Here is a 15,545-nt window from a genome sequence, read left to right on the forward strand (position 1 = left end):
CTCTCAGGCTGGGCAGCAGCTCAGCCTCCTCTCAAGCTGTGTTTGACTCTCTTACAGGCTCTGGATGCTTTATTCTCAGTCCTCCCTGTGTCTTTGATGGGCTGAGCACGCTATGGTTTACCGGGGGAGGCTGGGGATGGTTTACTCAGTGGAGAGTAGGTGGGAATGGGCCGTCCCTGGCAGGGGCTTCCCTGGGCAAGGGCTCTTTCCTTATCCTGCCAGGGTACCCACCTGTTTCTACTGAACCTTCTCAGGCTCCTCATCCAGTGGGCCAGGCCACTCCCAGATGCTCACTTGCTCCCCTCCTCACCCTGCAGGGGTGAGGCTCCAGTCTCTCCTCTGCTGCTGCATCTGGTGGGGCCAAGAGCCAAAAAGGGTCTGAGCTTTCATTTCTACAAATGGAGATGCGTGGGAGCTCTGATAGGGAGCTGGTCCAGGGTGAAACTCTGAGGAGAGTGAAAGTTACAAGGGCTTGCTAAGCAACTTACCAGGCTCCAGAACTTTTTGGAATACAATAGGAAGGAAAAAACAACCCATTGTACAAGGAATTTACAGTACCTTTTAATCACTTCACATCCACTGGCTTATGGCTTACAGGGACCTCAGGAACCAGTGGTGCCATTTGCCGAAATGTAATCCTTCCCATTGATTTATTGGTTATGAAGCATGGGCCAAGCCATAGCCTCCTCTCATCAAGTAGCAGCCCTGCTTCTGCGACTGTTTCCTCCCTCTGCCCTCCTGCCCGGTGACAGGTACATGTGAGGCACCAGGATTGCCTCAGGGCCCCAAATACGGCAGGTGGTTGTGATTGCAGCCAGGGCTCACTGCCCCAATGAACAATGGGGAGTGTGTAACAGGAGGGACATTCTCCACCACCAGAAAGATCAGGGAGGGGACGGGAGTAAAGAGCCCCCGGGGAGGGTGAATGACCTCCACCCTCAAAGGCTCTGAGGCAACACATCATCTCACAGGGGCTATAAATTTTCCGCTCAGTTTCCACTTTCTACCCCAGGCTGAACAGAGATAGCTCGGTACCTGAGAGGAGGCCCAGGTGGTGGGTCACATGACAAGAGCAGAAGGTGCCTGGGGGCTGGGACAGGGAGGGCCCTGGAGGCTGGGGCACTTGGCTTGTTTTTAATCTGAGCTGGTGGGACTCTGTTGGAGGCTTTTTGACAGGGTCAGGACAGGCTCTGATCTCCATTTTCAGAAGATCTGCTGACGTAGTATGTGATCCATAGTATTTCCGCGAAGCACGGAACAGGCAGCCTGACCTGTGCTGCTGGAAGTCAGGAGAGCTGTTCCCCGGGAGGTGGGGCATGGCAGAGAAGGGCACGAAGGGCTTCTGGGAAACAAGGCCCTTTTTGCTTTTTGATCTGGGTACTGGTCCCTTACGTGGCCTCAGCTTGTGAAATTTTGTCAGGCTGTTCTCTGTGACTTATGCCTTTTTTGTGTGAATGTTATACTTCAAGTTTCTGAAAAGATGACTACTGGCCCAAGAGCAGACTGCAAGGAGGAGGGAGTAGGCTGAGGAAAAGGGCGGGAACCTGTCACAGTGGCCAGGTGGGATCTGACAGTGACTGGAGTAGAGGGCTGGAGAGCTTGGTGTGGATTTGAGTCTTGGTTTGGAGGCTGACGTCCCAGGGCAAGAACTGAAATGAGAAGTGGAGACGACCCAGGGGAAGATAATGGTTTGGGTCACAAATCTCCGATACTGGCGGGCGTCAAAGCTGCAATGTGTGGAATGCAGTTCACTGCATGGTCCGGGCTAGAGGAGGGGGGTCTGCCCTCCAGCTGCGCCAGGGGGTGTCAGTGGGCCTCCAGGGTGGCCCTGCAGGGGGTGAGTGGGGTGCCCAGTGCCAGCCTGTATAGGGAGACGGCCAAAGGGGCTGAGGACAGAGCCCAGATACCACCCTCATTTTCTGGGAAGCCAGAAAAGGGCTTCTAAGAAAGAAGAGACAGTCAGACAGAGCAAAGAGCACTGAGATGGCGGGTGACATCACAAAGGTGAGGGGAACAAGTGTGTCGAACACTGCGGAACTTAGGTAAGCCACCTCTGGAGGCCACTGGATTGGCAATTACAGAGCCAGCAACCTTTTTTTTTTAAGATTTATTTATTAGAGAGAGAGGGAGCACGCACACACGTGTGGGGGAGGGGCAGAGGAAGAGAATCCCAGTCAGACTCCCTACTCAGAGAGCCCCACGCGGGGCTTCGTCTCACAACCCTGAGGTCATGACCTGAGCTGAAACCTGTAGCTGGACGCCCAACTGACTGAGACACCCAGGTGCCCCGATAACCAATCTCGATAAAAACAATTTTAGGGATGACTTCTTCCCCCCAAATCCTCTCATAAGATTGGGCAGCTCGGTGGAGCAGGACGACAGCCTGATTTGGCATCGGCTGGCTGCTACCACTTGCCAGGTGTGTGACATGAGACAACTGTAAGCTTCCCTGAAGCTCTGTTTCCTCATCCATAAAGAAAGGAATCCTGCTTGCCTCTCAGGGTAGTATGGGGATGAGCAGGACACAGCAAATATTGACTGGACATTTATTACGTGCCGGATAGCCAGATGCAGGGGGAAGACAAAATAAGTAAACAGACAAGGTGATGTGAAGAAAATAGCCCCTTGGTGCTTCCCCAGAGCCGCAAGCCAGCCTTCCTCCCGACCAGCTTCCTGGGGATCAGCTTCAGGGTTCTGAGCTCTTTGGATACCATGTCTCCAGCCCCTGCTTTCTCTCCTCCTGAAAAACGAGCTTCCCCTCCTTCAGGGAAGTGAGGGGAAAATAGTAACAACCTGTCTTTTTACTACAAAGTATAGGAAGAATAGAAAATAGGTTGAAGTCTCCATATTAATACAGTTTGAATGTTCTTTTCCTGTCATACGTGAATTCAAAGCAATTTCCCTAACGGTGATTGTTTCACTCTAACAAATTGCTCTTGTGCCAGATTCTGGAAAACGCAAATGACACTTGTACTCCATGAAGGAAAGCTTTTCTGACTTAAAAAAAAACAAGTAAATAATTTCAGGAATTTCTGCAGAAGAATTTGGACACGTATTCACATAAATGTCAATGATAGGTTTGTTTCAAAGTTTTGGTTTTTCTGAGAACCCTTGAGCACCATGTTCCTAGCTAATCTGATAAACTCATTTAGTCTCATGTGCTCGTGTTTCATCTCTACCAGAATTTTCTTTTTAATCCAGGATTTCTAAAGCCCAGGCTTCAGGTTCCCATCATCCCAGGCCATCTCTCACTCTCTGTTCTTCATTTTATCTTCCCTCACAAATGATACCAAATCAGCCCAGCCATCTGCCTTCTCCCTCCCTGGAGCCAAGTGTCAGACAGGAGAAAACCTAAACAAAACAACCACAGCCCAAAGTATTCGAGGATCACCGGTATTAGGAGCTAGAGAGTTCTTGTACCTCCTTTTTCTGTGCCCAGCGTCCCCTCAGACAAGGACACCCCAATGGCAGCTGTATGTTTTTACAGATGGTTCTGGTCTATATACCTGCAAGGACTCCCAGGACTCTGGCTTATCAAAGGCCTTTTCTAGCTCATAATAATATTAAACACAAAAACACAAAATAATAACAAAAACTAAAGGAATTATGCAGGTTGGGACTTTCACTGTCCATCCTAATTTCAATCTTACATAGAGGCCTTCAGGTGAGATTTTTATCTAAGCTGAGTAGACTAAACTAAAAAATGACCAAAAGATCTCGCCTAATTCAATTTGGTGGGGACCCGGCTCCAAGAGGTGCCTTGGCCAGGACCCCCTGGGCAATATGAAAGTGGGAGGGAGCCCAGTTGGGTGTGATGCTCCTCCGTTCTAGCTGTGATTTTCTGTGGCCTCCTGGCTTCCACTGAGCCTCCATCCTCCCTGAAGCAGCTCTTACAGGCCTCGGAGAGGGGACTTTCTCAGTCATCTGAGGAGAACCCTGCTATACAGTAAGGCCATTGTGTGGACAGTAGAGGCTGCCAAGGGGGCGCTGGAGAGACCCATCAGGGGACTGGCTTGACCGGCCTCCCCTTGGTTCCCAGTTGCAACTCTCCAGCCTGGCTACTTCCCTCTTAAGGAACAAGGAAGCAGTAGTGGAAATCATGTTTTTCTTTTTAGGTTATCCCGATTTTTAGACTTCCAAGGGCTCCCAGGACCCTGTCATATCAAAGGCATTTTTCTAGTTCATAATAACACTAAAGATACCTTTTATTATCGCCACTATGAATACCATCAACTTTGACCCAAGACTGGCTATTTTGAATCTCTGAACTTTATCTTGTTCAGACAGTCTTCCTGCATGGGAAAATATTTGATTTCCTGAATCACTTCTTGAAAGAGACATTTCCCTTTGGGGCCACGGGGCCATGGTGTGGATCCAAAGTCACACCCTGCAAACGGTAGAGGAGGGGTAAATAGGCCAACTGGTGAAGGAGGCTTTTCACATCTGAGTCCTTGCTTGGCTCCCTTCTTTTTCTTTTGGCAGACAGGGAAAAGGATACCTGTCTCCCATCCAGCTCTGAGGAGCCTCTCAGGTGGGCCTCAGAGGAGCCCTCCCAGAGACCTGCCTCCCCTTTTAGTCTCATGTGAGAGGCCTACTTGTCTCTGAGGTCACTGGGCAACAGCCAGGAGTTACCCTTTCTGAGTTGCCTTCTTCATCCCCATTTGCACTATGGCCTCTTTTGCCCAGAGCCTCACCTCCTAGGTCCTACCCATGTGGTGAACTGCCAGCCAGGACTGACAATGGGCTATGAGGGTAGAGATCTACACTGAAAGACACAAATACCAGTGGAGCTGGGCAGACACCCAGAGCCAGCACCACTCTCTGGCCATGTGCCTTCTGTTGGAGGCACTCCAACCACTCTGGAAGACTGTGGTCAAATAAATGAGGTAGCAGAATGCATGAATGTAACAGGGAGGTGTGGGGGAGAGTTGTAGAGAAAGACAGGGGTACACGTTTTGCTTTGACTGTTTAGTCCACTGACAAGTGTATACTGCTTTTTTCCCCATTGGAAAAGTGGGCACAGAATTATCAATTTGTTTGCTAGATTAGCATCAAGAAAGACATTGAGTTTATGATTCAAGATGGCAGATTGGGCACATGTTTGTCTTCCCTCAATTCCATCATTCTCCTTATAATGAGAATAAAGAATGAAAGAATGGTGAAAGCCAGTAACAGAAAAAAGAGGGAAGAGGGAAAGAGATTATGAGTAGATGAACAGTTGCAATAATTTCAGCAATATGGAGATGGTTGGGAATGTCAGTGGACCAAGGAAGGACCGTTCCCAGGTGCATGCATGGGGCCTACAGTGTGGGGAGCCCTTGGATTGGGCACAGCCCTAGAGAGCAACAGACTTAGAACGAGGTGGTGTTGCAGAGACAGAAATGAGAAGTGGGGCTGAACCCCGAGAGGGAAATATAGAGCATCCTTTGATCCGTGGAAAACACAGACAACGTTCTCCATGAGCTGAGGAACCATCAGCTAGGATGGGGGTGTGCCGAGCAGGGAAGCCCTGCTCCTTCGGGCTCGCAGCTGGCTTGACTCAGAGTGAAATGGTCCCATATTAACACACAAATGCAGAGAACAATTACGAGTTAGGAGGAGCAGTGGGAAGGATGGGAGAGGCAAGAGCTAGGGAGTTGAATCCTCTCCTCTAATGGCGGGCAGTCTACAGTGACAAATCGGGAAACTGCAGAACAAGCGTATTATTTTGATATGCATGGATGCAATGCACAGAAAAGCTGACCCCAGAGGTGGCTGTCCCCGACCTGCAGCACGGGTGGTGGGCTAGGGCGGAGTGCAGGCCAGGACCTTGGCATTCTAAACTCTTCGGTGTTACTTGATTTTTTTTTTAAACATATGTGATACATTGATTCAGAATAAGGGGGAAAGACGAAAAAGAGAAAAGAGATGGAAGTGGATTTGTGATTACATAGGAGGGATTCCGGTTGACTGTGGACAAGAGTTTCCAAAGGCCAGCTGTCGCTCAGACCCCCTGGGGTTGTCAGCATGGCCATGCAGGTCTGGTGCTTCCCACCAGATATGTGAGCCTGTCTGCGGTGGGCTCAGCTCTGGCCTAGGGACAAGGGCAACAGAAGGGACACTGCAGCCAGATTTTGACTCCCAGAGGCTGGAGGGATGAAAGCAAGCAGCACTGTGGGGTCTGCTTCCTCCCTCCCTCAGAGAGCTGGAGAGCGGCCTTCAGCACACCCCTGAACTCTCCCCAAATTGCTGGGGAAAGTGAGAATAAGGTCTTACTGCACTCGTCTTTTCTCTTTCTTCTCCCTTTCTCCCTCCTTCCCCTCTTTCCCTCCTGCCCTCCTTCCCCGCCTCCTTCCCTCCTTCCTTCTTTCTGAAGAATAGCTCTGTTGGGATTGCTGGCAGCAGCCTCTGGTAGAATGAAGCACACTGGGCAGTCACAGCCTATGTCTTGGTCAGTCCTCCCACCCCCCCGAAGGGTTTTCTTCCCACTCCTAGGCTCCCTCATATACCAAATTATCTCAGAGACATCACATCCTAGTGGACCTCAGGCTCGGTGAATTTTTTGGAGTTTTGCCTTCCCCAGGATATGTGTGGACAAAATCAGAAGTGGTTCACAGCAGAGTCAGTGATCAAATGGGTAGCAACTTCATGGGGTTTGCATTTCAGAACTTCTGCCCAGGGTCTCTGTAATCACGAGTGGATGCCTCAGATTGTTGTCCTAACGCTTAGGTTGAAAAAGAGGGTGATGAACAGGTAGAGTCAAGGACACCTCATCTTGGCTGCCCTTTGACTGTTTCTCATGCATCCTGAGCTGCGAAGTTTTCCCTCCTTGTCCTTATAGTGTCCTTATGGTTCACCCTTTATGGCTGTATTCCTTACATCCGGAAGCTTGACCAGGACCCCGGTCTGAACCTCCACTCGCCATCACAGCTGCTCATCAGCCTTTGGTAGCTCTTGGACACAGGTAGCAAAAAGATTTCTCTTCATTAGAAGAAAGATCTGCATGACCACCCCAGTCTCCTCTCCAGGCATCCTCTTCACATTTGTTCGTGCTGTGGGAGGAACGGAGCTGTGGGTGTGAAGATTTGGGTCTTAGAGCTTCCCACACACCACACCTTGTGGGAACAGTCCCTCACGTTAGCCTTCTCCTCGAGCTTCCTTCTACAAGATGTGTCTAAAGACATGCTAGCTGTTGGATCGTCTCTGCCTATGGTCGCCTCTCCTGCAGCCTCTTCTTCAGATCAGAGAATGAACTCCTCCCCCCAAACCTAGCTGTTTATACTGGCACCCACGCAGAGTTCGCCCTGTACATGGGTTCTCCTCCTTCAAAGTGGGCTCCTTGAATAAATACACGTATTCCAATGACACTGCTCATAATATTAAAAAATGAAATGGGATGCCTGGATGACTCTGCTGGTTAAGCGTCCAACTCTTGATTTCAGCTCAGGTCGTGATCACAGTGTCCTCGATTTGAGCCTCACACTGGGCTCTTCACTGGGTGTGGAACCTGGTTAAGATTCTCTCTCTCTCTCTGTGCCCCTCCCTGCCCCTCTAAAAAAAAAAGAAAAAACAAAATTATGGAATTCCCTTCAAAGCCTCAGAACATTATTTTGAATGCTTTCATGGTTGCAAATCTATTTAAAAATCAATTTTTCCTTAAATCAACTCTATTGAAATATAGTGTACATCTAATAAGAGCTCAGATTTTAAATGATTGATGAGCTTTGACAATGTAAATACCTGCATAAATACGGCCACAATCAAAACATTAAATATTTCTACCACCCCAGAAAGCTCCTTCAGACATAAGTGCCATTGTTGAACTTTTTAGTTCGAGTTTAGAAACACCCGACAGTGATTTAGCATTGAGCCCAGTAAACGAATGGGGCAGCAGAGGGGACACGTGCTTCTTTGTGCCTTGTGACCTTTACAGCCTGAGGACTGACCTAAAGCAGCTCTGAAGGGGGGTTCATATATGACTGAGGACAGACCATTACAACGAACCTGCAGCTTCCTGAATGGCTACTCTGACAGATGAATTTCTGGAGTAAGGACTCATGAGTTAGTGTGTTTAAAGACACATTCATTCACTTGACAACAGAGCCCCAGCAGCGGACCAGGCACTGTTCCAGGCAATGGGGAAGTAGCACCCTAAAAACCATTCATCATCTTTCTTTCCTGCAGTCTCTGTCTGGTGGGGGGACATGCCAGTAAGTGAGAATGATATAATTTTAGGAAGCAAGAAGTGCCACGAAAAAGAAAAAAAAGTAGAGTGAGGGGATAGGAAATCATGGTGCGCTCTTTTATGAAAGGTAATAGGGCGTGTAACACATCTTTATTTTATTTTCGTTTTCTGAAGAATTCACAGGGCTGATTCTACCAGTAAGCTGCTTTCTAAAAGTGACATGGGATCTCCCTCAAAGTATATTTTGCAAGGTGCTACTATCTGTTAAGTCTATTTTTTAGAAGTGTATGTTGGGCGAGGGGGTCTCCATGGTTGGAGACCTATGGAGAAATTTGGATAAAGCAGTTAAGCAGTTCTTGACTTTCTCAAAGTCTTTAATATGCTAATATGAATTGTAAATATTCATGAGGCAGGATGATCGTAAGCAAAATTCTCCAAACTTTTTTCTCCTGAGAATACTTTCAACTTCAAGCATCTCGAGCGAGGGGTGTTCTGCGTGGCACCCTGTGGGAAATTTGGCTCTAGAGTTCTCAGGCAGCAACAGAGAGGCTCGGTTACTTGGCAAGTGAGGGGAGTGGAAGAAGTCTCCAGTTACTGAGTATCCCTCCTCTGTGCAACGCTCCTCCCACCAGTGCGTCCCCAGAGACTCTTAACCCCATGTTCTATTTCTCCTGCAAGTGTTGACAGTTTGCTTCTCCATCTCATGCTGACCATGGAATGGGTTCTTAGTAAGGTCAAGCAGCTTGGATGATGGTCCCAGGGTCCAGTCGGCATCAGCTCAGTAAGTGGGGTCAGATGGCTGTGACCTTGAGTGGCCCTGGCCAGAATGCTCTGCAACAACCTTCCATCTACTTCTTCCCCTTGCTGGCATCTTCTCCCCGGTGGCCATACATCTTCTCATTCCCCTCCATCTGCTGAAGCCACTGGAATGAAGGGCCCGCATGTACACCGGCCTTTCTGCTAAGACACCCAGAAGGCACCCAGACCGACAGGGCTGCAGTGGCCAGAAGCTGGTGATGGATCTGTGAGGGGCATAGGACGTGGACAGGTGCTGGCTGGCTCTAGGTGGGTCTCCCACCTCATATCAGGGGGTAGAAAATGGGGGATTTCTGCGTTTTCTGGAAAGACCTAAGGCACACCTTTCAGAAAAGACCTGAGACAGATTTTTTCTCCTACTGTCCTCACCTTCTTCTCATGAGGCTGCTGGGGAATTTGGTAGAGGTTAGTCACTCCTATTAATTCATTACTAATGTGGTTAGAGGGAGACTGGTCTTTTCTGAGTTTCATGCTCAGAAACTCAGGTGTTCCAAAACTGAACTCACTGCCTTCCCTCTCCGCATACACCCCTCCACCTGGGGCCCCTGTCTCCACACATGGCCTTGCCCCATTCCTGGCCCTGAGGCTGGAAACTCTGCCCCTTTTCTTCTACCTTGAATCGGTGAGAGCCTTGTCAGTTCAACCTCTGCAGCTCTCTCCCTGCATCCCCACGGCCATCCTTTGGTCTGACCTTGTACTCTTTCCCAGGCCGTTATGACAGTCCTCACTCCTGCCAGATGCTCCTTCTAATGCCAACCATGAGCCACGCCAGCAAGAGGCCTCTGCAGCAATGGGGTACTGGGGTTTTTAGAACCGACGTTGAGCTAGACTCATGACTGAGCCCCATGCTGGGCAAAACGAGCCAAGAAGACGTAATTATCCAGACCAAGAAGGGGAAGATAATCGTGCCCAGATAGCGAGCAAAGACACAGACAATGAATGTGTGCTGTGGGGAACTTGAGGCATATGACCTTGATGAAGTTTGAAGGGCAAGGTGTGTGGCAGCAGGTGTCGCAAGCATCTAGTGCTGCATTACACAGTGACCCAAAACTTAGTGCTTCAAACAATGACAGCATTGTTTGTTCACACATCTGTCATCTACATAAGCTTGGTGGGATACCTCATTTCTGCTCCACTTGGCATGAAGGCTGGGGCTGGAATCCTCTAGAGACTCTTTCAGTAACTCCTCTGGCAGCAGATGCTGGTTGCAGACGGAAACTTTAGCTGGAGTTGGCGGGAACAGCGACATGTGACCGCCCCACGAGTAGGGGAGACTGGGCTTCCTTACGATGAGATGTCTGGCTTCTAAGGGTCCCAAGAGAGAAGGAGCCAGATGGATCCTCTATCAGGACTTAGCTTCAGAGGTCACACAGCCTCACTTCTGCTTCACTCTCTTCATTAGAAGCAGGCAGCTAAGATCAGCCCTGATTGAAGGCGAGGGAACAGAGACCCCACCTCTTGAGGAAGGAATGTCGTTGTCACACTGGAAGAGATGCATGTAGGACAGGAAATACAGGTATAGCCAGTCTTCATAAAACACAGTTAGCCACAGCAAGGCATGGAGCCGGAGACAGGCAAGGTCTAGGATCTGTAGCATCTTCAATACCGTACCAAAGGCGTGGGTTTTTATCTTATAGGGAATGGGGGCAGGGGGCAGTGAGCAATGTTAATTGAGGGACAGCCTGCTTGCATTTGAGTTTGAGAAAGCTGTCTCTGGGGTGGTGGGATGAAGGGTTTTAAGGGGGCAGACAGGATGCCAATGAGAGATGGCTGCAGTAATCCAGGGAGAGAGGTGGGTTGGGGATGAGGCAGGACCTGCTTGCACAGGACAGGGCCAGTAGGAGAGGCGCCGGGGAGAAATCAGGGGGCTTCCCTCAATTTTGATTCAGGAGGCCTGGGGCTGGGCCTGACTTCTAGATTTCAAAGACACCACCACCTCCCACCAGGTGATTATGGATCAAAACTGAGTTAAGAGCCACCAATTTAGCCCAGTTACCTCACAGGGAAATCTGGGGCCCAAGAGGGCGGGCACTGGCTAAGGGAGCTCGGTGGAGTGAGAGGCAGCCCCAGACTGGTCCACCTCAGGCATTTCCAGTGCCTGGCCTCTAAGCCCAGAGGGCCGACTGTATGCAGGATGCTGGGCAGGCACTTGGGATCCCCCTCTCTGGACTTCAGTTTCCCCGTTTGTAAAAGACAAGGGACTAGCTTTCAAAAACACCTTCATCATAAAATCTCAAGAATGCCAGTATATGAGGGGAAACAGCAAAGGCTCCGTAGGGATGCAGGGAGGGAGTGCTCCCTCTCCCTGCAGATGAGCAGGCTTCCTTTTGTCCCTGGTGGGGAGCTAGGTGGCCGCGGGCTCAGGCAGGAGGCAGTCGGGAGAGACGTGTGGTTTTGTGGGTGTAACGGCCTCCTTGGATTTGGAAACTGTGAGCCTGATGCATGGGCAGGCAGCCAGTGCTGGGCCCTGTCAGAAGCCCCAGGCTGGCCTCACAAAGGCTCTGCCCTGGCAGGTAGGAGAGGGAAAGTCAGCTCTGATCCCACAGCCTGGAGAGAGGCCCCTGTACACGGGGTGGGCTCAGCTGTGCGAGGAAACGGAAATGAAGGTGGAGCCCCAATAGCTGTCCCAAGATGCCAGGCCTTCAATTAAGAGAAGAACTTTGGCAGGCCATGAAACGTAAGGACACCCCACCCTTCCCTGAAGGAAAAGTGCAGTCTCCAGAAAGGGGCACCTCACAGGGGAGCTCAGGGATGTGGGGCTCCTGGCTCTGAGCTTGCTTTGGCCCAGCACACCGCCAAGAACCCAGAAAATCCCAGAGCTCAGCCTGGAGCCAACTCCAGATGCTACAAACTGCTGTCCACCCTCACAGCTGTGTATCTGTCCCGCCAACGCAACACTCAGATTCACATTCACTCAGACCCACAGGGACAGGCTTATGGGGTGGGGTGGGATGCAGGGACAATGGCCTGGGGCCTTCCCGGGACCCCTATCATCCATGCAAGAGAAACAAGCACAATCACAGACACCCCAGATGAGAGGTGGACTGGGGGGGGGTAGCCATTCAAACCAGGTGGTTTGCACCATCACGGTGAATTAGAGGTGAGCCTCAGAGAATGGGTGCTGATGCTGGAGAGGGGAGTGGAGGACAGGTCAAGAGGAGTGAAGCAATGGGACCCAGGGCTTGTTGTGCCCCTGGGAGTGAGCTGCACTGGCTGGAGAGTCGCCCCCAGGCGTCCCAAGACACTGGAGGGAAGGCAAATCAGTGCCCGCTGGGCTCGGTGGAGCAGTGAGGGCACTCCCCAGTGCTAAGTGCTCTGGATGTGGCTGGTGAGTCAGGCCCCTGCCTCGGGGGTGCTTCTCCAGCACCGTGGTCCTGCAGGTCCATTTATGCTGACCGGATGTGAATGGCAGGAATGACGGGAATGGTGGCCGGCACTGAGCCAGTCCTTGGGGTGGGGTGTAAATCATGGGTGTAACCCGGATACTGTTTCACCCTCAGGACCATCCCATGACCGGAGCGTTCCCACGTAACAGGTGAGGAAACAGGCCAGACTGCTGGCCTCCCTGCTCCGAGGCCCCACAGTGAAGGCCAAGGTCGCGGCCGGGGCCGGCTATCGGGAGGCCTCAGCAGCCCATGTGTCCTCCCCCAGGTGTTCGTGCTCTGCCACGGCCTCCTGCAGCTCTGCCAGCTTCTCTACAGCGCCTACTTCAAGAGCTGCCTCACCACCATCGAGAAGCGCTTCGGGCTCTCCAGTTCCTCCTCGGGGCTCATTTCCAGCTTGAATGAGGTAAGCAGGAGGTTCTGGTCCCTCAGACCCCACTTGTGCACCCCCACCCCGATCCACAGTCCAGCTGGGGGCTCTGGGAGGGGCAGGGGAACGGGGAGCTGGGAGGCACACATGGGGAATAGGGATGGCTGGATGGGGCCGGTGTGGTGGCAGCTGACGTTTCCCTGCACTGGGAACTGAGCAAAGAGACTCTGGCAGCACCGGGCTCTGGGGCCCAGTCACTGCAGCCGTGTGAGCGAGTCTTTCCTCGCCCCACCTGACAGGTGCAGGCCCTGGGGCAGAGCGTGTGCTGTGGCTTGCCCTGGCTGTGGTGGGCCGTCTGCCTCCCAACGCTGCGTCTCTCTCATTGAGTTCTGTGACCACGCACAAGGTTATGTGGCCTCTGCTCATCCGTGGTCCAGGGGTAGATGAGTCTTAGGCGTGCGGGTGGAGAAGCAGCCCCGGGCCCCGTAGCTCCTGTCTTAGGAGGATCACAGGAGCCAGAGTCCTGCAATGGCCTTGACTTCCAAATGAGGTCAGCTCTCTGTGACGTCCCATCCCGGCAGCGGGGATTTCACACTGCCCCTCAGTGACCGCATATCAGAGTTAGAGGAAGATGGGGTGGCCCCAGAGATGGGGAGTGAGAGGTCAAAGGGCAGGGTCAGCTGGGAGTCACTGGAAACCAGGGAGGAAGAGGCAGAGGAGAGCCCCCTCTGTTGTGGCTGCAACGCTGGTCGTTCCACGTGAAGCGATGGGTCTCCCTTGCCTGGCTTCTCTCTTCTCTTTCCACAAGGCCCACTCTTTTGGGATGGAGACATGGCCTCTCCCTCCCAGAGCAGAATTCCATCTTCCCTTAGTGAAATTCAGGTTGATGTAGTCATTTAAAAGCCTGGCCTCCACCAGGCCAGCTTCTAAGACAGAGCCATAAAAAAAAGGTGGGGGGTGCCTTCGAGCTGCTCCCTTTCTATTTCCCCATCCCCAATCCTGCTCCCAGCTGGAAACACTCCTTTGCCCTTTACTCCTTCATTCTCAGTGGCCTACACAGCAGTGCCCTCAGGAGCCCCTACCCTGGGCCAGATCCCCCTCGCGGTCCTAGGAGTGGGGGCATCTCTGCCTAGCCGTGGTTCTAGATGAGGAAGCTTACAGCTAAAGCCTGAGTGCCCCATCGAGGCTGGCCACAGCCACACATAAAAGGCAGCCAGCGTCCGAGCCCAGGTCTGGCTGATGGCCACCATGCTAAGGTCCCCCTCTGAACCCCAACCCACTGCTTCTACCAGTCCTCCTCACTCCCTTGTCCACAGCCCTGCTCTGCCCCAAATCCTCTCCTGCAAACACATGGCCAGAATCTCTGCACGCACCCACCAACATGGGTTGTCTCCGCACCTGGGACATGCAGGTACTTGCCCAGTTGCAGCCCCGTGGCCCATCAGTCACTCCTGCTGGCCTCGGGCCCTCTCCTCTGAGCTCCCTCCCAGAGCCACTGCTTCCTGTCTGTGTGTGTGTGTGTGTGTGTGTGTGTGTGTGTGTGTATACACGTGTGTCTCTGTCTGTGCATTTGTGTCTTGGCTTCCTTGTGATGCCGGTGAGCGTGTACTTCTCCACATGGGCTGTGCTCCTGCCACTCGGCCAGCTCCCGCACAACACGGATCACAGCACAGGGACCTGGCACCCCTCCACAGACTGCACGTCCTTGGGCTGGCCTATTACTTTAATAATGCCCCTGGCATACATCGTCCTCACTCCTGGAGGGAAGGAAGACAGAATCTCTGACATTTGGGTCACTGCAGTCCTATCCCTGGCAGGTATCACTAATCGACCGCAGTCATCTTTCCAGCTGAGTCCAGGTTCTGACTCTTCTCAACTTGGTGTTCTAAGCACACTACTAATCAGTATCATAGTAGAATCAGGCTGCTGCCCAGTCTCAGAGCTTTCTAGGCTGATGGGTGAGTGAAGGGGAGAGGAGGGCTGGGTACAAAGGGCCAGCAGCAGGATGAGGAGCTTGGCTGATAGGAGAAGACACAGGCATCTTGCCCAGTGAAGCAACCGCTTCTCCTGCCCACTGCTAAAGGCCAGACCAGAGCAGACAAAATCAGAGGGAGCCCTTGAGGTCCCATCCTTAATGCCTCCCACCAGTTTGCCTGGAGCCCTCTGGATTGGGGACACTGATGGGCAGGAATATGTTACAATGGAGCTTGGGTTGTAGAGGGACTGAGAGGCTGAGGCATGGACTCTAGAGACCCTCCTCTCCTCAGCTAGAACAGCTTCATGTATATCTATAAAATTATATATTATATTGTGTCATATCATATCATATTACATTGTGCCATATAGCATAATGTATGTTTGTTATGTTTATGTTACGTTATGTTACGTTATGTTACGTTATGTTATGTTATGTTATGTTATGTTATGTTATGTTATGTTAAAACTGTTTTTGCAAAGGGAAACCACTGCTGAAGAAAAGTTTGGGGACCAAGGACTTAAGCCAGCATCAGCCATAAGAGCCGTGGAAGTCCTACTTCCGGCTGAGAAACGAGCACATGCCCTGGGAGTGCTGGAAGGGCCAGTCCAGATGGGTGGGGCTTGGGCACTCCAGGTCTTCCTCCCCGTTTTGGGGGCACTCTGCCATCCCTCACCCAGACCTTTTAAAGTCAGCTTCGGCTAGCTTAGCTGATATTGTCCGACACAATCACGTCTTAAAAAACATGATAGAGATGGGGCGCCTGGGTGGCTCCGTGGTTTAAGCCTCTGCCTTCGGCTCAGGTCATGATCTCAGGGTCCTGGGATCGAGCCCCGC

General features: G+C 51.6%; 1 protein-coding gene across 1 annotated transcript in view; it reads left to right on the forward strand.

Moving 5' to 3' along the window:
• SLCO2A1 (solute carrier organic anion transporter family member 2A1) overlaps window positions 1-15,545 on the forward strand; it is an 81,025-nt gene that overhangs the window by 23,533 nt on the left and 41,947 nt on the right. Inside the window, exon 2 of the mRNA XM_046002980.1 lies at window positions 12,632-12,769. Within this exon, the coding sequence (XP_045858936.1) occupies window positions 12,632-12,769 (138 nt within the window). The remainder of the gene's footprint in view (window positions 1-12,631; window positions 12,770-15,545) is intronic.

Source organism: Meles meles, chromosome 4 (genome assembly GCF_922984935.1).
Source record: "Meles meles chromosome 4, mMelMel3.1 paternal haplotype, whole genome shotgun sequence".
Classification (NCBI taxonomy): domain Eukaryota; kingdom Metazoa; phylum Chordata; class Mammalia; order Carnivora; family Mustelidae; genus Meles; species Meles meles.